The 25,680-nt window shown below is 42.6% G+C and overlaps 2 protein-coding genes across 6 annotated transcripts in view; one reads left to right on the top strand and one right to left on the bottom strand.

Annotated features, from left to right (window-relative positions):
* n4bp3 (NEDD4 binding protein 3) overlaps positions 1–19,515 on the top strand; it is a 28,274-nt gene extending 8,759 nt beyond the window's left edge. For all 4 annotated transcript variants that reach the window (XM_044040083.1, XM_044040086.1, XM_044040087.1 and 1 more), the window contains exons 2-10: positions 10,902–11,185; positions 11,266–11,437; positions 12,017–12,229; positions 12,465–12,586; positions 12,746–12,941; positions 13,036–13,128; positions 13,208–13,459; positions 14,169–14,427; positions 15,979–19,515. In XM_044040083.1, the coding sequence (XP_043896018.1) occupies positions 10,935–11,185; positions 11,266–11,437; positions 12,017–12,229; positions 12,465–12,586; positions 12,746–12,941; positions 13,036–13,128; positions 13,208–13,459; positions 14,169–14,427; positions 15,979–16,364 (1,944 nt within the window). In that variant the 5' untranslated portion in view covers positions 10,902–10,934 and the 3' untranslated portion in view covers positions 16,365–19,515. The remainder of the gene's footprint in view (positions 1–10,901; positions 11,186–11,265; positions 11,438–12,016; positions 12,230–12,464; positions 12,587–12,745; positions 12,942–13,035; positions 13,129–13,207; positions 13,460–14,168; positions 14,428–15,978) is intronic.
* Positions 19,516–20,582: 1,067 nt separating this feature from the next.
* Positions 20,583–25,498, bottom strand: rmnd5b (required for meiotic nuclear division 5 homolog B). 2 transcript variants are annotated; one of them, XM_044040088.1, is made up of 10 exons: positions 25,449–25,498; positions 23,083–23,271; positions 22,807–22,949; positions 22,591–22,728; positions 22,366–22,466; positions 21,981–22,147; positions 21,622–21,787; positions 21,389–21,491; positions 21,151–21,305; positions 20,583–20,768 (listed from the first exon to the last, which is right to left on the bottom strand). In XM_044040088.1, exons 2-10 carry the CDS (start codon positions 23,219–23,221, stop codon positions 20,705–20,707), a joined length of 1,176 nt encoding a protein of 391 aa, XP_043896023.1. In that variant the 5' UTR covers positions 23,222–23,271; positions 25,449–25,498; the 3' UTR covers positions 20,583–20,704. The 2 variants fall into 2 exon arrangements, with proteins under 2 accessions (XP_043896023.1, XP_043896024.1); XM_044040089.1 differs by lacking the exon at positions 25,449–25,498 and adding an exon at positions 24,100–24,197.
* Between the last annotated feature and the right edge of the window lie 182 nt (positions 25,499–25,680).

Consider the following 25,680-nt stretch of genomic DNA (forward strand, 5'->3'; position numbering starts at 1 on the left):
GGTTAAAAAGCAGCATGATGGCTAATTGCTCGTCTGAAATAGCTTTATAACTTTCCGATGAAATCTCTCCTGGGTGAATGACGTCACAATGAGCCTCAGCCTCAGCCTCCTCTTTCTCTTTCAGTACAGAACAAATATGCTTTCACTATTGAACGTCAAACAAAGGGAGCCACGCTGTGCTTCAACAATATATATACAGAAGGATTATTTGCTCAGCTGAGCGGTACATTTGTTTATCTGTTTTTATCTTTTAATAATCCCTGGTCCGGTGGTTTATTTGTGATGGAGGAGTTGCCTCTGAGGACTGAGGACTGTTTGTGGCTTTCTGTTGAACTCAGTAGATTTAATTTAACTGACTTCAATCTTCCACTTACTGGCTGAGAATTCTGAGAATTGTACAGTATCCAATGTATCTGTGCACAGCCTGAAGTAAAATATCCCACATGCACAAAGTAGAAATCTCCTTGTGTTGATGTTTCCCTGCTGCCTCTTGTTACATTGTTGTTACTGTAAACTCTGTGCAGCAAAGTTTGTACGTGGCTGAACACAGTAGCGTTCCCATTAGGTCGCCTCTCAGCAGAGACGAACGATAAACACGACTTTATTTACGGAGAAACTCAGCGGGAGGAAAAAGTGCTGATCACCGGACTCTGCGTAAGTTTGTGTCAGCATCAGTGTTTTTTGTTTACTGCCTGACATGTGGGCCGCTCGGCTCGTAGGAGAAGCCGCTGGGTTCAGTGAAACTTTTTATCCATTTTTTGTGTACTGATATCACAAACTCGCTGTTAACACATTTGTGATGACTCATTTCAAAGACATAATTGTGTAACAACTGTCTCCCAAAAAGGAGAAATAAACAGCCTAAGCATGACTCATTTGACTACATTTGTCCGATATCTAATCCAGTGATTTGACCACTACCGGACAGATACCAACACTGACCGATACCGATTCCCATCCCTACCCATTTCTGCATTTAAATGTCTAAAATTTTGTTTTGTTTACCTTTTACTGACGTCAACCTGTTTTTTGCTATTCTTTGGAACATGAATATTTGTTACTACAAGGTGTCCAGGGTGTTTTCTTTTCGTTTTCATTCTATTGTGCATATTTGGGGTCACATGACCAAGGGCCTTTCTGTGTCTGTGTGTGCATATTCTGCCCATGAGCTTGTGGGTTTCCTCTCACAGTACAAAAACATGCAGGGGTGAATTGGATGCTCTAAATTGGCGTACAGTTTGAGTGTGAGAGTGAATGGTTGTTTGTCTCTGTGTGTTGGCGCTGTGATGGACTGACTGGCGACCTGTGTGGGGTCTGGCCCTGCCTTTCGTCCTATGTCAGCCGGGATTGGCTCCAGGCCCCCGCAACCCCTCATGTGGAGGATAAAGCCGTAGACAATGAGTGAGTGAGAGTGTGTGCGTATTTGACTCATCGCTGTTTGTTTGGCGTTCTGCAGCCCAAGCTCCCAGAGCAACAATTTCCATGATCCCACGCTGCTTCCTGACATCGAACTAGGTCTTTTTGTCACTGTTTTTATCAGGAAGCAGAAATGACATACTGTGCATTGTAATCGCCATACTGCGGGTCATGTCATAAGTATGTGTCATGCCTTTGAATGTAATCAGCTCTCAGCTGCCATCAACATGCTGTGTGCAGTGGATGTGGTTCAGGTGTGGGTCGGTGTGGGAACCGCTCGATGTCTATCGCTGTGATCACAGTAACAGTGACTCCTACATGAACCGCTCCGGGAAACAAAGGAGCCACAGAGAAAAGAGAAAGAGAGTCTCTGCTGCCTCCCCTGTCACTGCAATTAATTCAATAACATCCAAGCTCTCCCATGCTTTCGTCTTGATCAGCTCAATTTAACACCGTGTGGGCCTCCCACTTTCATTATGGTAAAATTGCCAGTTATTAAATGTCTAACATTAACGACATACTGTAGTTCTCATGGGAACGAAGGGTGCTTTGGATAACAGACCTGATCCACAAAACTTGAGGGCCAGGAGCAGACTGGGGATCATCCCCTTAAACCATATCAGTGTTATATGGCTTATGTTAAAGGCACATTAATAATTACCCAGAGAGAAATGTAGGGAATGTGAGTTTGTTTCCTCCCGTTGCCCTCTCCCTTAACATTCCTCACGCTGAGCGTCGGCTCTGCAGTGAGCACGACTCTGCTGATAGCAGCCGTCGGCAAACACTGGACAGACTTTGGCTTGTTAACGAGGTGCTCAGAAACCAAATAGAGAGCTTGAACTCAATCAAGGAGGAGGTGAAATGAATAACTTGTTGCCGTTTGTAGCCTCGCGAAATTCCGATGACGTTACGTCAGGTTCTGTTTTTACAGTTGTTGATTTCCTGGGTGACTGAAGGTGAGTGAGTGTGCATGTGTGTTAAGTGAGGGGCACGTGGATGCCGATGGAGTCATCTACTTATCCATATTCTGCAAGCACTAATGTAACACATACACACGGAGGTTGAACTTGTATCCCTGCACAGGGATCAAGGTTAGAATTCTAATTAAAGTTAGGGATTATGCAATGAGTGCTTTCTGGTGTTATAAATCAAAGATTGTTTGATACCTAAAGCAAAACAGATTCTTCATGCTGTTTGAATAGAGCCAGGACAACGCTGCTGTTGTATGAATTCCCTCATGAATAATACTTTTTCGAGTTAGAGGTAACATATTGAAACACTCCCTCGAGTGTCGTCTCCTCACAGTGAAGTAGCCTTATGTAACATCCTCACATCCAGATCAATAAGGTCCCATGATACACCAGTGCAACCAGTCACCCTAGATAACCCCAGCAGTGGGGCTACTGTAGTTGCAGCCAGCAATTGAATTGTGTGCAGAAATACAATACTGTGAAGTCAGCAGGAAAGGCCTAGACACTGCCATCAATAGGCTAACAGATGCAAAGTGAGGAACCCCGCCTCAGCTGGTCGGCCCCAGAGGAAGTGGTGACAGATGATTTAGTGGAGTGAGTTCAGAGCAGAGCCAGTTATCATGGTCAGGACTGGGAGACAAATAAAATGCTGCTCAGATATGTAAAACCTGCAGTAACTGCACATCGTCTGAGGTAGCAGTTTTTATTGGTGTTATGCAATGTTTTCCCCAAGTCCTTTTCTCTGGGACAGTTTCTATGGAAGCTGCTGTGGAAATGACTAATGAGATTTTGGAATAATTTAGTGCACGTTCAGATTGTCTCATTTATCTGCTCAGAATGGAGAAACCATCTTAAATCCATTCCCAGATAATTGTTGCAAGATGTAATTTATTATATCTAACTTTTTATTCTCCAGTGGAGATGCATTACTAGTCAACACTTTTCTCCATATTATTCACGGTTCGAAAATGAACCTGTGTGCAGTTCATCATCATAAGTATAACATTTCTTAATATTAGATAATGAAAAAAGTAATTTTGTATCAACTGTATCGTCCATTTGTTACTCTACAAATATAGATTTACACTGTTGACAATGTAATGTAAGTACATTATGATTTATTTTACCTGCCTCAACTATAGCACCACCAGCAAATCATCAATCATATTAGCATTTGCAAGTCCAACTTGTTCCACCTCGCAACAAATTTAACTAAGGCATAAGATAGCAGTTTATAACGAATTAGCCCTATGCACTAATCCTTTTCTGTCTATTTTTTTTAAGGTCCCTGGATCAATGTTAGGATTTGATAAATGACTGTTTATTCTATAGGAGTTCATACTATAGTAGAGTTCTGAAACTACATAATACATCTCCAAATGTGCCTTTATGTTTTTACTACCGTTACAAAAACACGTAATCTCTCACATACATGAGTTAGATAATGAGATCAATGAAGCAAGGAAACTAGCAGAGATGAACGGCAAAGAAAGAAATAGTGGATTTCGGAAATTGAAAATAAATACTTGTTACATTTTCTGTCATTGATTCATTCATTCTCTACCGCTTACCTCCACATTGAGGGTTGTGGGGCCACTGGAGCCAATCCCAGCCGACATAGGGTGAAAGGCAGGGTACACAGCGGACAGGTCGCCAGTCCATCACAGGGCCAACACACAAAGACGAGCAGCCATTCACTTTCACTCTCACACCTATGGTCAATTTAGTGCCCAGTTAACCTCTGCGTGTTTTTGGACTTGTGGGAAGAAACCAGAGAATGTGGAGAAAACCCCCCCCACACACACACACACGGGGAGAACTTGCAAACTACACACAGAAATGCACAGACCCGATTGCGAACCAACATCGTTTTTGCTCACATTTTAGATTTCAATATTAAGTCCTCTAGTAGATGTTCATATATTTTGAAAGACTGATTGAATAATAAAACATGAAGAGAACTTTTCACAAAGGTTCAAAGTAACCCCATTTGGAAATAGGCAGTTTTCACTGGACAGAACTTGCTGAATAAAACGTCTGTGTCTGCTCTTAACCGTCTGCGTCCTCAATAGCGCCCTGTATCAACGGCTATGACCTAATTAGCCCTTTGACCTCTGAAAACGTGAAAAGTGTTTGTCATCAATGGAGACTGTGTGCGACTGAACACTGCTCCTTCAGCTTGAATTATGAGCCATGTTTCACTGAGAGGCCACTCGTCATCTTCAACATCGTGAAAAGAAGGTCGACCTTTTTCATTGCGCCTCCATTCAGAGAAGTCTGACCAAACACACTCACATATGTAGTAAACATGACGTGACGAACTGTGTTCAGATGTAAAGAAGGCTTTTCAACATCTGGCCTCCTGTAAATGGCCTCAGGTCGTAGAGGAATGAGATTCTGTCTGTGTGATTGTCTCCCACCATAATGAATAACCTGCTAACATTTAGAGGCTGCTGCCTAATGCTGCTTTTCCACTACATGGTCCCGGCACGGCACATTTTTTGTTTGCTTTTCCATTAGCGATAGTACCTGGTACCTGGTACTGTTTTTTTAGTACGAACTGAGCCGATACTATGCCTGATGTCATCAGACTGCTGTCCACCGATTGGTCAGGGTGTCGTCACAGGAAGAGGCACAGGAATCAAACCAAACAATGCTGAGCTGTAGATCCATTAAAAAGTCCTAAAAATTCTGAAAACAACTCATAACAGTTAATCAGTTAATCTCCGACATTTAGCATGGAATTCTAAATTTTCGATTTGTCAATTAACTTAGTAATAATAAGTTAATCAATTAATTGTTTCAGCTCCAATGGAAACACAACCAAACCATGTAGAGTCGAGCCGGACTATGTGGTGGAAAAGCATCATAACGCTCATCTGTCATGTCCCACAGACAGAGACACTCATCTCATACTCATAACATGGATGTAATCAAGTAATCAGTCAATCACAGAGTGGAGTGCCGGCTTCTGGCACAGCTCACCATGCTGCTGCTGCTGCTGCTGACAAATTAAACCAACACAATTATAAGTTACTCTTAGTTATACATTTATTTCTGTGGTAGAAACAGCAACAACATTCACTGTAATCCTTTACACCTTGCACTGTTTGCCCTTAGAGAGTTGATGGTGGGTAGGGTTATAAAGAAGGAATAAATAACCCACAACATGACTCAGTTGAAATGCTGTTGCTGCGTTTTATCTCCTTTTTTACACTCTGTGCATAGCAAAGTATGAATTTGGACCTTTTGATGTCCTATGCAGTGGTTTTGTCCTGGATCAGAGCTGGGTCTACAGGTGCAGGTACACAGGTAAACACGGCATCACCTCTGACACTGCAAGTAAACATCACCATTCACTGTCATGGCCTTACCTGTTGATACAAAGCGTCCTATAAACAGGACTGTGAGGATATCAGTGTGGGAGTTAAATATAAAACTGCACGTCTGAGTAATGCTACTGGCTGATTTGGTAATCACTCCATAGTGTTTTACACAACGAACAGCTGTGAAGCCCAGCAAGCGCGGCTTTGATAGAGCTTACATAACGTAACCGAGTGTGCGCTGTGTGGGAGTTTTAGATGTAACCTGCAAAGTTACCCAACAAATGTGAACAAACTTTGATCACAGAGAGCAGGGGAAGAGAGAATGCAGAGGGAAGAGGGCACAGGATCTGGTGCTTCGAGCTGTGCTTCCAGCTTTTTTCTGGTCCGTGTTGAGTGACACACTCGTGTGAGTTTGTGTCCGTGGGAGTTTTGCGCTTACTGCATCAGCAGCTGACGAGCCCGAGCTTGTGTTGTAAGCATCTATGGAATTTGGCTTCCCTGTTCTTTTCTCCTGTGTCTCAGTCCCAGCGCTGACCTGTGTGTCTCTGAAAGGTTTTGAAATGTCCTCAGACTCTTGTCACTCAGGCTTTTCATTACAATATTCGTATGGAGAGTGTTGTTGAAAGCCTCCTCTTGAAGGCTGTAATATTTGTTTTCTTTGTGATTTGTAAAGTGGGGGTTGTACGGTTTTCTAGGTGAGTTAGGAGCAAATCATCCTGAGACTTTAACAGGACAGAGACACAGAAGCCTAAAAGAAGAGACTCACGGCTCGTAGCAGCCTCTTATAGAAGTGGTATAACATAATTAAGAAAAATTTGATTTTTGCTGTCCCTAATTAGTTAGTTAAAACTAAAGAAATAATACTTTGCAAAAGATTTATTGCAATATGCAGAATAATTAGAATATAAGGGGAATATTAAAATGAATAAAATCATCAATGCTGACCTTTTTTAGTTTGGGAATTTTCGTGTGAAGTATCACCATTTCCACACCAAAGATATAATTAATTTCTCTCTAACTCATGACCCATTAAGCTCTCTCAATTCAGGGTTATTATTATTATTAGTGCTTTCTTTGTGTTTCCTGTTTTATTTTGGTAACCCTTGTCTTGTTTCTTTTCACTTCCTGTCAAGTTTCCAGCTGCTGTGATTGCTGTTCCACTCTAATTAGTTTCACCTGTGCCTCGTTGTTTTCCCTGCTCTCGGTGCATATATAGTCAGTGTCTCTTCATCAGTCTTTGCCACATCTCCTTTGTCTTGTGTCTGGGGTTCAATCATTTTCTCCTTGTGTTCGTTGGGTTTAGTATTTTTGACCTTTGTGTTAAGCTGGGTTTTTTTTGCCTGCTGATTTGGGATTTGTTAGCTGCTCTGTTTTCCTGTGTATCGACTGTTTTTCTGAACCACTGAACTGATTCCTTGTCTCACGTCCACCACCTGAGTCCTGTCTGAGTCGAGCCAAGTACCTTAAAAGTTAAGATCTAATTATGCCGATGCCCAGATACATTCAGTGTGTTGACTGTTAACTGGCCAAGATATAGTCAACAAATATGCTTTATTGTCAGAACATGCCTGAAATCCGTCTTGCATCACAGCAACTTGTTTGCAAAAACATGCGGGAAAAACTGTCAGACATTAAACATTAAAATCACCCAAAAACCACAGACACAAACACACGTGGATGAACAGAAGATGACATTCAAGACTCCTCAAACCTCCATAACCTGTAACCTGGTGCTGCAGCTTCATTCCGTGTGTCAGTGTAAAGGGAGGGTTGAGTTTCATGTGTTCATCTGTACCTGCACAGCGCACCACTTTGATACACTGCTGTATGATCAAACATTTAAGTGTGTGTGTGGATCAAAGTTTGCTGCTTTTGAAAAGGTTTGTCACCACTTTGAAAGGTGTATAAATCAAGAACAGAGCACTTTTCAATTAGACCGTAGCTGTACAAGGTTGGTAGGAAGCATGGCTTTGATCCGTGTGTGTGTGTGTGTGTGTGTGATTTAAGTGTGTTGTGTTTCAGGGCCCCTTGGCGAGCCGCGGATGGGCTGTAAATCTTGCTGTGTCTCCTGGTTTACGCTGGCCCATAAACTAGAATGCAATTATGGAAAACAACTAGATGCAAGATTTCTTCAGTCCTTTGAGATTTGTGGCTGCAGCCTAAAAGTCTTTTATCTACCAAAAAGGAGTAGCGTTGCCTAACTCCACCTCGATCTCAGCTTCCCATCAAACATTGATTGACCTGTGGTGTCTTTGGCTGATACAAGACTAAAACTGAGTAAAAACCCATATATATATATATATATATATATATATATATATATATATATAAATATATATATATATATAAATACTGTGTCTGACCTTGGCCCATGGCCATCAGGTATGACACACTCATATTTCATTCATATGGTATCATTCACATATACACACTCAATACGACCTGCATTGACTCACATCCGTCATGTCATACTCTGCAGGACAAAGTAAGATGGTCAGTCGATACACTTCACATTATATTTGGTCCTATTCAGCATCTCTGATCATTCATTAGGTTTCTTCCCTTTGTCTGACTTCACCCTGCATTATATTGGCTTATTAGGAGCCGGATGCTTTAGTGGAAAGTTTTACACTAGAACCTCATGAATATAAACATGAGCAGCTTGGGCTTGCTTTGATCTGGGCCTGGCTGAGAGCCATGAGTGAAGTAGGCTGGAGCTGCCTTTGCGCAGCTTTCTCTCTCTCTCTGCCTATTTTCAACATTTGCATAATTGTCAATCCAGCAGTGCAAAGCTCTCAATAAATGTGTATTGTATTAGAAGGAAACGCAGATGCCAGAGTGTCACTGCAGGAGTCTGTTTGCATCACATAGTTGTGTGTAACAGTTGAGTGTGTGTGACTACAGCCAGGCAGCAAGAACGGCTCATTCATTAGTTGTGATGAGCCACAGGTTTGATACCCCACGCGACCATGCGTCTGTCAAGGCATTCTCCATCGCCCTCCTGGGTTCGTGCACGTTTCGACCAACCAATCGAGCACACAACGAACATGTCACTGAAAACAGATTCAAAATCTCTTGCGTCCCTGACATTTGCTTGTCATAGTTACGTCTTTGCCAGCTTTGTTTTCCTTTAAATTTACATTCAGTCGTTTCTTTGTGTCATCACAATAGACAAAAGCAGGGAGAGGTTTGAACTTAAGTTCTCTCAAGCAACATTCTTTCTCAGGCAAAGAGTTCTCAGGCACTCTTGGTGACTCTTGTTTCAACAAACTTACACCGTAAAGAGTTTTTTGACAGCTGTCCCGCTCAAATATCACGTCATCATGTCATCGGATGAGTTTTTTTAAAAAACACAGAGTAGGGAAGTGCATTGCTGCTGAAAATAGACTTAATAATGAATTGCTCTCTTGCCTACGGCTATGTTCAAACTGCAGACATTGTCAGGCCGACTGTCTGCACTGTTCATTGTGCTCAGACGTAGACAAACTTTCAAAAACTAGCAACTTTCAAATAGAGGTGCATCATTTCACCGCAAACAATCACCCTGTAATGTCACGGTGCAGAACTCCACGATAGCCCAAGTAAAACCTCTCCATGGTTGACTGAATACAATACTTTAGGCACCGATTTTGTTCTTCTGAAATCTGATTTCTTGTGTTTTTTCTTGTCTAGACTTTCAAAAATCAATCTGTCTGAAGCAACTCTTACAGCAGGTTTGGTTTATTTTCAGAGTGCAATAAAATGAATGTGAAACCAACAGTTGCGCAGGCACAAATTATTCACAGCTCTGTCGTACGCTGGTGGTTTTTTAAATGGCGTCTGGAACATTCTACCTGTTCCTTGGGTGCCACATAAGATCACTGAGCACAAAAGGATTTGCCTCCCTCGGGTCCTGTTTATGGTCTGACAGATTGCAGCGTGTTTGTGGTGTTTTATGGTGTGGAGAAGTTTATGGCCGCCGGGTATGCTTATGCACGGGAAGAGAGAGAGGGTCAGAGGGGTGAAATCAATAGCGATCCTTAATGAGTTTGTCTGAGAAGGGTATATGTGGGTGAATTGAAAAATGATAGCAGTGTGGAGGTTGCGGTGAGATTAATAGCTGTAAGGAGCCGAAGATGCCCAAACTCAAGCACCCAAAACAATACTGCCTCTGAGGCAGGTGTTGGGGTTCACTTTGCAACCGACTCCTTTTTGTCAAAGTTGACAGAAAACGTTCGCCGTTGTGTTCTTACTTTCTGTGACTGGATACACATGATTTCCATAAGAGGCAGGAAATGCAAACTAATTCAGCTGGTGCCGCCGCCCTTTTATTTATATAAAAAATAAAAGGCCTAGTAACCTTGCTGTATCAGGATTATGTAACGGGCTTATAAAGTGCCATATGCTGAAGAAAACAACATGAAGGTCACACAATTTTTTAATTTTGACTGACAAATGTTATCATACCGCTCTGGGATTCGTCCTCTTTGTAAAAGGCATTTACTGTTCCCTTGTAAGTAGGTTTGCATTGGGTCAGTTTGTCTGTGTGTGTTTGTTTATACTGTAGAGCTGTGCTGTCGTGACAGTTATTGTAGCTGTGCTTGCAGACAGCTGTCTGTTCAGAGAAACACAGCTGATGAAATGTCCATCAGCTCACAACGTCCCTCCAGAGATCTACGTTCAATCACAGGAGTAAAGAAGGTTGTCGGAGGTTGGCTCAGTAGGAGCAAAAAAAACAACACAATAAACACATTTGAATGTGTTGCTACAAGCGCATTGCGGCTTTGTGTCAGTCGCTTCACATGTATGTGATCCTGGGTTCAATCCCCAGCATCTCTGGTCTGTGAGAGCGAGTCCTAATTGACGATGATGGAGGCTGTCATTTGGAATAAAAGTGATTTCTGTCCACTTTTGGGGATTAATTGCTTTTGTTCTGCCTCTGCTTGGCTCTTTGAGAACTGAGTCCTTCATCTTGAAAGACCAGGTTTTTTTTTGAGCAGTACAATTTACTTCTGAAACTTTCCGTGGGTAGTACTTCTTCGTGTTTGCAGCTGTCACACTTTACAAGCGCAATATTGCCGTTGTGCAGCAGAGATCTAAACACCACCAGACTGAGAAAACACACCGAGGGTTGTGTGGAGCAGAAAGGGCCGAATCAACATCGATGGAAATGCACTTATATGTCATTCTGTACTTCTCTTTTCTACAGAACACCTTACTCCCCCACAGAGCCCTGTAACCAATGGCAACTTCAATCCAGACTCTTCCTCTGACCCGTGGCCCCAACAAAAACTTCCGCAACCCTTTCACGGCCCCGCCCCTCTCCTCCCGTTGTGGCATGGGAAGTGTTGGCAGCCTGGTGGAGAGGCCAGATGTGTCTCCATCTAAAGGCAGCCGTGCAGCTGTGCCCCAGGTGAGACCTAAACACACCAGCGGCCTCCTGAAGAAAGGCTTTACCCAGAGAGAGCTTCTCAACTACCTCAACATCACCAGGTGAGTGCTGCTATGAAGCCGCAGCAGCATTTGTAGGACATGTTACTGAACTCAGTTCACCACCCTGTCCTCCCAAACAGAAAGGAGCCTAAAGCAAACCCAGGCAGTGATGGCCAGAAGGATGGTGCCTCTGGTCTGAGCTCTGTCAGTGGCCATGAAGAGGACAACATGTACACTAAGGTCTACCATAAAGACGGCACGGAGGTTGACCTGACAAAGAACTCATTGCCAAGTGGGGGCAAGTATGAAAAGGTACATATTGTATTATTAATGTAATCCTGAGATGAAACCTCAGGGAGAAATTCTTCAGTGTTATTCAGAGTTTACTTCAATGTCAGTCTCAAAGTGTAGGTCATCCAGCACTCTTACATGCCCTCATTATCTTTCATTATCAGTGTGAGGAGGACTGAGTGTCATTCACTGATTCAGGCACATGTGCACATGACTGACTTCCCACCAGGTTCTTTTTAAAGGTGATATATGTAACTGGTTGTGACGATGTTGAATTGATCAGCATCACATTTATGCGTCTCTGCAAAGCAACACACCCATAGACTGCTGCCTGCATAAATCAACCTTCAGCAGCACCTGCTGTGTTCTGAATTTATTGCTGCAATCAAATCCCACTTCTTTTTTTTTCCAAGGAAAGGCCTGCATGTTTGAATTGATCAACGTTACAAAAAAAGATAGAGGGTGGAACGTATTGATTTAATAGAAACACTGTGATAGATGTTGCATCGCTCACTCTCCTCTGACGTGAGTGGGGTCTTTCTCACCCCCGTCTTTCTACTTTCTACAAATCTAAGTCTTCTCTTGCTTTTCCTTCTCCAGGCTCGATTCAGATCGTCCGCCTTTAAACCCGTCACCCCCAAAAACTTCAGCTCTATGCAGAACCTCTATCCTTCTTCCAAGTCGGAGGATGTGGACCATGGTCTTTCCAACGGGCTGCACAGAGCATATGCCCATGTCCCTAAAGCGGTCTCCACCTCCTCTTCTTCTTCCTCGCCCTCTCGTCATGGAGCACAGACATCCAGTGGTAACAAGGTGCCTGAGCATTTCATCAAAACTTAATTGCCTTAAAACCTTGATCCGATTCACAATTATGATTGTCAATGCCCAGTCTAATCCCAATATTAGCACTTTAACTGGACTGAAGTTTAGTTTTGGGCCTACTTCTGATACTGGATTTGATTCAATCATTATTTACTCATTAAAATACATATTTCTCGACTTAATTCATGCTGAAGTGATGAATAACGGCATAAGTGTGACTGTGCAGGCTCCCTCCTCGATGCGTGGGATGAGCCAGGAGGATGATAACCTGTCAGACTCGGGTCATAACTCTATGAGCAGCCTGCCGCCGTACCGTCCTCCCTTCCGCCCACACCTGGCTCACATCAGGTCGGCTGCAGTATTCTTTCCTTTATAGTTAACTGTGTTGCTATAATTGTTTTTTTGTATTGTATTAAAAAAATATATCATAATGACTGTGTGGGAAGTGATAATAGAAGAGAGTGAATAAAATAAATTGATTTTATGGTTTCCTTTTGTTTGCTGTAGTGCATCGATGGGCCACATCAACACCATAGGCTCACTGGATCGTACCTCGCTGGGTCAGAAGGCTATAGGGTCAGAGGGTGTGGCTATAGGGGAAATGGCGTGTCGGAGCATGGCAACCCTGAGTCGTCTGACTCCATATGGAGGGGAGGCTCCGCCTCCTTATGAATGGACACTCTCTCTGTCTGTAGAGGAAGTGGTAAGGATTGCGCGAATGGACGGATAGATGTGAGGATGAGCAGGTCAGTGCGGTGTTCAGACCGCTAAGTCATTCATTCTGCTGTCCTGTCCAGGTGCGTGATCTGGAGGAGCGTCTGGTGGAGAAAGAGCATGAGCTAAAACAGATGAAGAGAAACCTGGATGAGAGCGAGGGCGCTATCGTTCAGGTGAATCTCAGTTTATTTGTCTGTTATTCATCCACCTCTCGCTTGAAGTCTGACCCCCCCATCTGCTCGCCTCATGCAGGTCTTTGAAGGGAAACAGCGTCTGTGGGAGCAAGAGGTGGAGGAGCTAAAGCGCCTGTATGCAGCCAAGCTGCGCCAGGTTTCCCAGCATGCCCAGCGTTCCCAGCGCAGCCTGCAGTTGCAGTTGTTCAAGGCCCAGCAGGAGAAGACTCGCCTGCAGGAGGAGCTCGACGGCCTGAAGAAGGAGAAGAGTCAGGAGGATGGAGCGACAGCAAAGCGAACCAGCCCAACGCTGGAGGAGACGCAGTGGGAGGTAAAGACTTACAGAGATCAGACTGGATAACTGTTTCGGGGTTTGTGATTTGACCGTCAACTCACAAACTTTTCCTTATCCTACTCTAGAGAATGCTTACATTAAATATAAACATTAAAGTTAGTTAGATTTGGTATCTGATATGAAGTGATCTCTACACAAGTGGACTCCATTGCCTGCGTTTTCCCCATCGCTCTGTCCTCTATGCTCGCTTTCAGTGTAGTTTATGGCAGTGATCCAACTCTAGTGTCTCACGATCTTTGGTGATCCGGTGAGATGCTCTCCCGTCTGCTCATCCCCAACTGTTCTGACATCCCAGGGCACGACGGCTATCCACCATCATCACTTTTTATGAATACAGCCGGCGAAGAGACAAGTCGCCTGGCATATTGCCAGCTATATACTGTCTGTTGGCTTCCTGCCAAAATGGGGTTGTTTTGGTTCAGAGGGTTGCATGACAACTGCGTGAGCTGCAGGAGCTCTATTGAAGAAGAGCTGAAACTAATTGGCACCATTAACTCCTCAGGAAAATATTTACTGACGTTATAAATCAAGTGAGAACTAGAATCATTTTCTTAGACTTAGGTGGCTATTTGATATATATGTACTTCCTGGTTAGACTCACCCTGCAAACTGCAAAGACCACAACCACTTTACTAATACAGACTGTGTCTCTTTTCCCATATTTCCATGTTGCTCTGTCTCTCAGGTTTGCCAAAAGTCGGGGGAGATTTCCCTGCTGAAGCAGCAGCTGAGAGACTCCCAGGCCGAAGTGACCCAGAAGCTGAGTGAGATCTTCCAGCTGAAGACGCAGCTCAGGGAGACTCGCATGGAGCTGCGCAGCAAGGAGAACCAGATAGATGCACTGAAGCTCGTCATGCAAGGGACGCAGCGTCACAGATCTCCGTCTCAGAATGCACGAGAGGATGGAAAAGGAGCTGAGGAGATTACGTCCACTGGGGCAACAGGTAGTCTGATGTGCGACTAACTGGATGTGATTCTAGGATTTGTTACAATCCATTGCATCCTCACATTTCTATATGAACACAGAGATTTATTTTGAACCAGAGGGGCAAGTAAAGGTGATAGGGTTCAGTGATGAAAGGCAAAAAGATTAGCCTGTGTGCTTTAGGTTTGGCCCTAAAAACTCACTGCTTTATGTGATATTTCTGCTCGGTTGTGGTGCATTCACTGATGCTCGTAAAATCCGCTCACTCACAAAATAATATTGGTGGGGACACCGTCCATAAACAAACCTAAGCCTGTGTTTTTTAGTTATATTTTTACGACGCCCGCAATTTGACTACCTTTATGGCTGGAGCTGAACTCCCATTGGCTCCCATGTAATTCGAACACAGGGTGAAAGGCGGGGTTCACCCTGGACAGGTCGCCAGTCCATGACAGGGCCACATAGAGACAAACAACCACCCACTCTCACACTCAGAGTGTCCAATTTGCCTAATTCCTAAATCTACATGTTTTTGAACTGTGGGAGGAAACCGCAGAAACCGGAGAAGGCCCACGCACACACGGCGAGAACATGCAAACTTCATACAGAAAGGCCCTTGTTCCGACCCAGGTCTTCTTGCTGCAAAGGCAAGAGTGGTAACCACTACGCCAACCGTGTTACTCAACCGTGTGGGTGTTAAATTAACCAGTTACATGCTAAAAATGGAATGCACATGTCTTAATATCTGTACCAACTTTAAACCAGTGGTTTTGACTCAAGTCTGAACACAGTAGACATCAGTGTTTACAACAGTAAGTCTGAGTACACACAGTACCTGACACTGATGGCCCCTGAACTGAGAAGGTTCATGGATGTTGTGAAGGAGGACATGAGGGGGCAGCCTGTGGCCAAGTGGAAAGGGAAATTGGCTTGTAACCGGAAAGTCCCCACCAGGTCGAAAGGGCTGGGATACCACTGAGCAAGGTACCCAACCCCCATTGCTCCCCGGGCGCTACTCAGTGTGGCAGCCCACTGCTCCTAATTCTAGGATGGGTCAAAAGGCAGAGAATAATTTCCCTAAGGGGATTAATAAAGTATTTAAAAATGAGGACAAGATGGAGGTAGATCTGCTGTGAATTAAAATAAGAAAGATAGATGTAGAAGAGGATCCATGCTGAGATGCCACAAACAAGACATTTGATCACACACCACTATAATAACAAATAGAGTGATTGGAAATCTTATTTCAAAGACATGATGAGTATGAAGAGAGCGATTAACAGTGAAAGAGGCAAGATATTTATATTCCACAGATATCTGCTTAATGATATCCTAGTTCTAACTGGCTTTCTTATCAACCCAGCAGGAACTCGTCTATTTTTAGTTTTCTTTTGTTAGACCACTGACATCCTTGGAGCCAGGATCAGGTTATTTGAGTAAACGGATCAGGAGCCGTGTTCTGTGTGTGTGTGTGTGTTTATAAGTGCATGCCACCGTCTTTCATTATATTTCCCCCTATGGCACTGGTGGACTGTAGTTGAAGCCATGTGAACCTCATCCTGTGTTGCAGGAGGGTGTGCGGGGCCCACAGAGGAGCGGCTGCGTGCAGAGCTGCTGCTGGAGCGGCGCCAGAGCGAGGCCCAGGCCATGGCCTTTGAGGAGGAGAGGCACACATGGCAGACAGAAAAGGACAAGGTCATCCGCTACCAGAAGGAGCTGCAGGCCAGCTACTTAGAGATGTACCGCCGCAATGAATTGTTGGAGAGGGAACTGCACCAGCTGAACGCAGGCAGAGAGCGAGGGGCAGGAGGTGGTGGTGGTGGTGGAGGGAGCAGAAATGGGACTTTGGAAAGAGAAGTGCCAGAGTTGAGGAGTGAGAGAGCTGGTGAAAAACAAGAGGACAGACCTTCCTCTGGTCTGCCGTGGATAGAGAGGATCGAATCATCTGAAATTTGAATGTGTCCAACTTGTTTGCAATGCAAACTATTTTCTCCTTGACGTTTGGCAGCTATGGAAGACAGCGTCTGCAAGGAAAACTTTACGGAGTCAAAATGAGAAAAGTAACCCTTTGATTGTGTGATGCACAGTCAATGTTTAAAATGATGTTAGTGTAAATCACATTGTACTTGCAGAGAAACGAGCATGTGATGCCAAATAAAAGTTTACCGCCCGCTAAAAGAAAATGATTGATGGTAATAAATATTGATAAATGACAAGGGAATATACAGTACTGTGCATTTACATTTGTTGTTTTTGCAATGCCATAAGTCACATAGAGATTAATTATGTTGGATATTAATTGGAACACATCCAGAAAATACTTAGTGTGACTTCCTCTCACTCTAGAACAATAGCATGACTCTGGCTTTCCTAAAACTGGAGTGGATCCTTAATTAATATTACTGCTAAAACCTGTTTGTCCTACTATTTCATGTCAAACAATATCTGCCGTGACACCAGGATTATTTAAGACATGCTTGAGCACTAACATGCACATGTCGCATGAGTTTAACTCATTGACAGTTTGCTAATATAGATTCATTCTAATCCAAATGTCAATGATCACAGTATTTGACAGTTTTGCACTGTACTGTATCTCAATTTTTAACAAGTAAATAAAAAATAATGAGGGAATTGTTTTGACAACTTCAATTTTGACTTCGATTTTACATCTTTTCTTGGCAGATGTGGGGCTTCCATAGATTCTGCCACTCTCTGCCCATGCAGTTGTTTATTTTTTTAATGCCATTATTCTGCAAAGACTGGTCCCATAAGCTTGTACAGAAACACAGAGAAACTGTCCTTGGCCGTAGAGCCAACAACCTCAACCGTCCTGCTCAAGACTTCCGCCCAACCATAGATCTGTAAATGAAGAAATTGATATTTCAATTGTGATGGTTTTGTGTCACTTTTGGTTGTTAAATTCTGGTCTGGTCTGCTGTATAAATGGTCCAAAGGAGTCGACTGTGGCCTGGGAGAATCTCTGCCCGTGTGTGCAGATGGTTCTGTATCTTTGGGAGGATTAAAGCTAACTGGTGCCATGGTACTGTTACTAATTATTTGCCACAAAGAAAAGAAGAGGAAATGTTGGACTTATTTTGCCACTTTCCTGTCGGGTGATACCAGTATATTTTGTACATAGTTCTTCTATTGATTGGCCTTCTGTCACTGTTGTCTTAAATGGGCGCACTTCCATGTCTTTTGATTGCAATGAAACCATCAGCAGATGCACACGATGAATGAGGCTGCTCTTCTTATTGGCGTGATTTTGTCCCCAACCAGTAAATGCATGACATAGGTGGAGTTGCTCTATCGTATTGTTTATTATTAATATATGAACAATAATAATAATAAATAACATAAACAGCCCTCAATTGCCACTTCAATATACTGTGACTGAACTGGAATGAAACTGTACATAATGTTTGTTTTGGATTCATAATAAACATTTATGATGTGGTGTAACGAGAGTTAAGTTGGTGCGTGGCTCAAAACTATTTAGGAATATTTTTTCTGTCTGTTGTAGAATGTAACTGCTAGGGTGTAACTGATGGCATTCACCCTCTCTGATGCCTGTCTGCTCTGAAGGGGCTTAAAATCTCCACAAACCGTGCCAATAAAACCCAAGGAGAGGAGCTTTATGACAGAGGGAACAAGAGCAACAGAGGCTTTGGGGACTAATGTGGCTTTTAGAGGTTTAGCCTTGGATCCTTATCTCTGCCTCTCCCTGCTCTACCCCGTCCAGCTCTTACATACCACCTCCTGCAGCATGGACAGCAGTGGGGTGGGAGCTCCACTGAGATGAAGGTTAAGAAAATAAACACTTCTATGGAAACCATTGTACTGCATGTACACAGAGCCAATGATATCTTGGCAGGAATAGAGATTGAGATTTAAAGCCGTGTCAAATGTGTTGTGTTTATGGGAATGTTTGGTATAAGTGAGACCAGACACTGTTCATGGAAAAAAAGTGTGAAGATTTGAGAAAACAGCACGAGCTGTGGTTTTTAGGATTTGTTTATCTGAATTGTTATGAACTGTGTCTGACTCACAAGTCCTTTACTTGTATATGAACATTATAATATAAACTAGGGCTTAATATAACTGCACTCCTCAGGAGAGGTTGAATGACTTACTGAAGTGGGATGAGAAAGATTCTTGCCCGACACGTTATCGTCATTCTGTAGGAGGATTGCAGCTGAATGCCATCAGCGAGAATGCTGTTTTATCTGATGAACTGATTAAGTAATAGAGAATATTTTATAGCAGAAAATGTGAAATGAAACCTCCAAAATGAGATGTTAAGAGCCTTCAAGGCAAAGAAGTGTTTAGTGTTATAAATGTAGCACTGACGCCACCATGTGGCGATCACAAGAAGTCAGTTCCACCACAAAACAAACCAGTACATGCATGGAGTATAATTTTTTATTTGAACTTTCAGATGCAGAAATATGAAACATGTTATCGGATAAATATTTACAATAAAGGCTGCGTTAACACACAAAAGCAGGGGAATGCAAACATTCAACTAAAGTAATCCAACTGAAGTACAGAGCGCTATCAGTCTAACCAAAGGAACACTCAAAAGAAGCAATGAATGATTGTCAACCAAAGAAAGAAAGTACGGAGGAAATTCCAAACAAAAAACATGTACTTCAACCAAACTGAAACCCAAAGAGACGTTAAACTCTTAAACTCTGACTTCAAACCAAGTGTTAGCTTATAAGAGTTAGTGTGAGTTATGCTGGTGCAGTGCTTGTTGAATGAATTTGCCTCACTAGAGCGTGAGGTGACATCACCATTTTCAAAAGGACACCAGAAACCTGCACTGTTACTATTTTCGCCTGGATGTACCATGTTGTACATTCAAACGCAGTGCTTATAACACACTTTTGACCAGTTGAATACATTATACAAACTCCCGTATCACCCAAACTATGAGCCTCAATAAGTAAAATGTGTGTAATCTTTAAGAGTCCTTCTTGAATGTACAGCGTAAAGCTAAATGTGAGGTGTGGTATGAATGGTTACAATGAGCCCTGAGGAAATGTATAGATTCTAATGTTTCTTTTCTGACTCCATCTTGAATAAAAGACAAACCTTCTCAGTGGAGGCATTTTTCTAAGTATATAATAAACAACAGCCACAAAGTTCAGAGGACTCCCCCCACCCACGACGAGTAAAGCTGAATCACAAGCCTACAGTCACTGCAAGTCAGACCATACGGCTTCCGTCACACCACTTTACATCTTCAAATCACATGGCGTGCAAGCTCAGGAAACACGATGCAGGGCAGAGTGAGAAAATGGCACAGCCGTGACGCGAACCGACCAATCGTCAGCTCTGAAAGTTCCACAGCAGTGTTGATTATGCATGTTGCTCTTCAGTTTAATTGACTATTGTACATGAGCGGTCCTGGAGGTTGCAATGAAAAATAGAAACAAAGCACATTTCACAGTAGTATATATTTTTGTTTCTTTTTTTGTCATTGTTTGTTAAATACATACACAGAACAAGAGAAATGGCTTCTATAATGAGGAAAGTCTTGCTGGTGCAGTCAGTCACGGAAAAACAAAACAAAAAAAAAAATGCTGTTCCACCTTTGATGAGTTAACTCTACAGATCAAATGGATGCATCAGCCAAGAGTGACTTTCAAGCTACGTGCGGCCTTTATTACATTATGGAAGAGTAATTGCTCACAATCAAGACAGACCTCCAAAGTTCCCCTCACCAGCAAATAATAAACCTACTACAGTTTGTTACACTGTGGGTTTTCTTACATAGAACAGAAGTTTATTACCATCCTGTAGTCAAAAAAAACTGCTCATCTTTGCCATTTTCCAACACACACCCATCCATAATAATCATTTCATTGCTTCTGTCAAAAAAAAAAAAGAAAGAAAGAAGCAGTCATCCAACTCAAGCAGTCAAACACTATAAAGTATTACATATTTAAAAAGATAAGCCTATAACTTCGCAGGCGTTTGCAAATGAATTATCCTTTTTCAGAGGTGCTTTGCTTCTTCATGAAGATATTCTCATTGATGAAACGCTCCTCACTCTACAACAGGTCGTAGGTGGATCATCTCCACTGGACTCTGTGTACTACTCAAAGTTGGAGGGTCCAAGATGGATAACGGTGTGGCCAAGGCTATCCAGTGGCTCACGGGAAACTTAATGCCAACAACAGGCCAAGAGGCCAGTAACAAGGGGGGAAATTGCCAGAGCAAATGGTCCTGGAAATGTAAAGAGCTCCAGGGAACTTCATCCTTACTCACGAGCAGAGTGTGTGGTATCAAAAGTAGATCTGTTTGGCATGTGATGGATTCTGCTCCATGGGGCAGTACGGGCATTTCAACCTGAGGACGAGGAGATAGAGAACAGGATGTTAAGATGACAGAGACTGAAACATCCATGTTTATATTACAGTGTAGATGGCTGGTCATGGTAATACAGAGAAAGCACTCAGAGAGCACAAACTTCTGCCAAGGTGCCAATGAGAATTTCATCAAATTGCACCCTTTAATTTTTTTAGATAAGCTTCTCACAGACCCAAAGGACAAACATACAGCCACAAATATAAGAAACAACACAATTTGGATGCTTCACTGGCCCAAAAGGCCCACATTTTGATTCATTTAAATTTGTTTAACTAGATGAAACCCCACTGAGTCCACATGACTGCAATATCCATTTGGAATGATGTATTATACCTCTAAATAATCTTAATTTTTGACTTACTTCCCAGCATTTGTCAGTTTGTTGAGAGCGTCTCTGGAGATGACGTGGCCGCAAATGAGTTTCATGGGAGGGTTGCTCTCCGAGGTCTGCTGCCGAAGTATTGGGCAGGCAAACACAGAGTGGTACCAGCACTTCTTCCCAAGGTCAATTTCAATCTGAATGAAAGGACAAGGTGCAAGTTAAGTGACTGTGGACAAATAACTGAGCTATTCCCTTTGTAGTTTAAGAAGTGACTCACAGGCAGCTCGTCTTTGTGTGTCCAGACTCCACTGCACTGTCTCTGCTCTATCACCTGCTTAATGTTCATCAGCACTGGCAGAGCCATGCAGCCTGATGCAAAGCTATGGAGAGAAAAAACAAAAATTGATCAACTTCAACTGCAGCTCAAATCTTTCCAGCACACAAAGCATAAATAACGCCACATGATGTCAATAGCACTGTTTTTCTCTTCTTGTCTGATAGTTTTCTAACCTAACACTGAGTGGAGACTCGACAGAGAGTCCCAGTAACGCGCAGGCATCTCTGGTAAAGATGTTACAAATCTCTGCCCACTGATTGGTCTCAAGCAGAGTGCGGTATGGAGAGTTCTCAATGCCATGACGCAGATACACCAGGCTGCCCATCAAGATCTGGATATCTGAAGGGATTAAAAAAAACAGCACACAATGAATGTTATTAATGTGAGTAATGTCGGATTGCGAATGATTTGCAGGGTTTCTTCTTAGGAGTCAGAGCTTCAAATTCTTAAAAACAGTGAAATGCAATTCTGGTAAGCATCTTTGCAAGGGTGTCTTGAATGTCACAATGATTATGCTTCCGTTAATGACTACCTCTCTGGTGCTGAGAGGCAAAGGGCTGAAAGTGTCTGGCGTACTGCAGAGCTTCCATTTGGTTGCCAATTCCACCACTGAGCAGACTGATGAAGTACAAACGGTGCAGCTTGAACTCTAAACTGCTGTTCAGGTCCAGCAGTCGCTGCCGATTCGTCACAGCCCACCTAAGGAGACACATGACATGAAAGATTCATCATCAAAACACAAACACAATTCTTCAAATTAATTTTAACCACATTAAACACTTTTATTTTATTACATTCCGTTGCACGGGTAAAGTTTCTTTTCATTCACAGAAGCAGCGCATTTTAACTTAACACAGCTTTACAAAAACTGTCAAATCAGTTGACTTTGTTGTTGTTATTTGCATTAAATAACATACTCTAGTGCTGGCCTGAGATCCTGCATTCTCAGAGCTTCAAGGATCCTGTTCAGCTCCAGGAACGGCTGTTTCATACTCATATCTATAACAACACCAGACTCCTAGAACACAGAAACAGGGTATTTTTAAGTGGAGACACATGGATTACATTACACAACATAAACATTTCATAGGGAGGTTTAAAAATTCACTGCTTCAGTGAAACTGAAGCATTGAGCCATTTACCTGACACAAATCCTCTGCCACACTGAGCATCCCTTGTCTGTACAGGTGCTCCACTATTGTCTCACTCAGATATTTCTGTCTCTCTGGGGTGTCCCACACTGTCTCTGCCACAACAGCACTGATTTCTGCATCAAAATTCTGAAGAGAGACCCACAAGAGTTGAGGTTTTTGTACGGCAAATGTTAAATGTTGAAGAACGTTATTGGTTGTCCTTACTCTGTCAATGGCTTTGCCCACTTTCGACACACTACCATGGATGTCCTTATGTCGGGAGGCTAGCATCTGCACTGTTTCTTTGATATTCTTACAACACTGGGCCATAGTCTGAGACAAGACTGACAAGTCTGCATCTTGTACTCCTGCAAGAGAGTAAAGGGAGAATTGTAAAAAAATAAAACATTTATATCAATATAAAAAAACAAGGTTCTGTTCACTTCACTTAGAAATAATCTTGTCTTACATTCAGTGAGTGTGTATACTTTTTTTTCTTACCGAAAGCAAGTAGCTGTCCTCGTATCTCACAGACGCTGCGCAAAAGCTCGTCTAGCCTCTCCTCAGACTGGTGGCCGTACATTACGAAGCGATGGAGCACCTTCTCCAGCTCCCGCTCCACGCACGCACACTGTTCCATGTTTCAAGCTGGAACACTCACACACACATTCACACACACAACACTGACACCTGGAAATAAAAGAAAACATTTTAAGGAAACATCAGTAGTTTCTAGAAATGTTCAATATTCAAGTTTAATACAAATGGGTCTGGTTCGGGGACCATAGCAAATAAGGCAGCACACATGAAGGAGATGGCCTGATGCTATTTCTGAACAACCTCAAATACACTGTAATTCTAAACAGCCATGAGAGCGACATTAGCTCGACTTACTGTACATCTTGACAAATGTTTTTTTCAGTCAGTGCATAACTGTTTCAGGTGACTTTGATCTACATTTCCAATTTCTAGTCCATTTATTAGACATTGTATAAATAGAATACAAACACCTCTATACCCCCTAACTCCATCTAATGTCTTCTAAAAAATGATAATTTCCAGTAGGCTGTACACTAAGAGGCATATCCTGGCCTCCAAAGTTCAAAGCTCTCAATCCGCAGTTCACCCAGTTGAACTGAATTAAAACAAATGGGTATGCATCCGTTTCCCTTTGATCTGTGCATGATCTACCTTGCCTGCCTTTGAGTGGCACTTTTACTTTGATTCCAAAGAAAAGTGCAGAAAAAGTTAAATGTTTCAGAAATGTGTCACAATCTGAAACAATTTTGAGCCGCAAGTCACCAATACCACTGAATGAGATTTTACAAAATGTGAAAAACAGGTGATTTTAAATTAATTTGATTATTACATGGTTGTTGGTGCCAAAAGGGCTGGTCTGAGTGTTTCAAAAACTGCTGATCTACTGAGATAATCGCGTAAAATTATGTGTAGGTTTAACAGATTATGGTCTGAAAAGAGAACATGGCCAATGAGCTGCAGTTCTCCAGACAAAAATACCTTGTTTATGTCCGAGTAGAATGGCTAAATGGCCCTGTAATGGACTGGCGACCTGTCCACCAGTCCTTCGTCCTATGTCAGCTTTCGCCCAATGTCAGCTGGGATTGGCACCAAATGCCCAGCGAACCTCATGAGGAGGATGAAGCGGTAGACAATGAATGAATAAAAATGGCTAAACTAGATAAAAAGACAACAGTAACATACAACAGTTACTTAACAATGTGGACCACTTCTGCCACTCAATTAGATGTCCTTTGTTCCTAAAAAAATGCTCACTATGTGTACAGTATGTATGCAGTATATGTAGCTACACAATGAAGTAAAAGTTGGTTGGATGGTTGTGATAAAATGGATGACACGCTCTGTTGTTATTATTTTCACTTTTTATTGTGTGAAGATTACATGATTTTGTAATATGCTGGAAAATAAAAGAAACTCCTTCAACTTTGGACTCTGTATAAGATGATACACTTAAGTCCTTAAGATTTCACTATCACAGACAGTGCTTGACGACACTGATATGATGACAGAGTGCCTAATGACTGTCACCCTGCTGACAGACGCCCTGAGGTATAATGAGTTAAAAAGACCTTTGACAGCTGAGAAACAGGCGTTTTATTAAATGGGGATGGGGGACACACACAGGCAGATTTGCTCCGATTGTTGTTCTGTTGTGACACTACTAACATTTAGCTCCCGTTGGCAGGCCTTTGTAAAATGGGAATCAGGCACACAGTGTACTCTGCGGCCTGGTGTTTACGAACGACAGCCGTCGCTAGCGTCTCAAACATTCTCAAATTAATAGTAGCCATGCGGTGACCAGCAGCGATATTGACGAGGGGTTTCGTATGTAAAGCTTCACCCTGCTTTCTTATTACTGTCTTACTAGTACAAATCCTAATCGTTTGAGTACCGATCGCCGTAAACTGGCCGACTGCGAACTGAACACAGAAAATGTCCACCTACCGCAACAGAGGTAACCAGCATTAAAGCTAACTGCGCTAGTGTCTCAGCCACCAAACACCAGGTTTCTTGTAAATATTACTCACCACTAGAATAGAAACACGAACAATCACCAAGTGTTAATAATACCTTGTGATCCGCAGCTGTGAATTAAAGTACTGAGTTGTCGCAGAGCTAACGTAAACAAACGCGAACAGTCCATAGCCACAAAAGCTCGCCACTGCTAGCAGCCAGTTAGCCAGTTGATGTAACCAGCGTCTCACTTACTCGACCCAAATCATTTCGGGAGACAATGACACCCCGATTATTTCATATCACCCACACACTTCAAATGTCTAGAGCCGTTTAAGTGAAATTTTAGATGGGTTTACAAAAACAACACTCACCTGTCGTGCTAATTAGTTAGCAAACATTAGCGTTAGCCACTTGCCTGTTATGGCAACACTTCACCAGCAGTCGTAATGCGGAACTTCCTGTGTCGCAGTTTGCCTTCACTGTATATTTCACAATAAAAGCCATCTTCTCTGCGACATACAATACTTTTTTTAATCTTTGAAGTGGAGTTTTTAATATTTTTTACTGGTCAATGTAGGTTCCGTTATGTTGTGTTACGTGGTG

This window comes from Solea senegalensis, linkage group LG12, assembly GCF_019176455.1.
Source record: "Solea senegalensis isolate Sse05_10M linkage group LG12, IFAPA_SoseM_1, whole genome shotgun sequence".
NCBI lineage: Eukaryota > Metazoa > Chordata > Actinopteri > Pleuronectiformes > Soleidae > Solea > Solea senegalensis.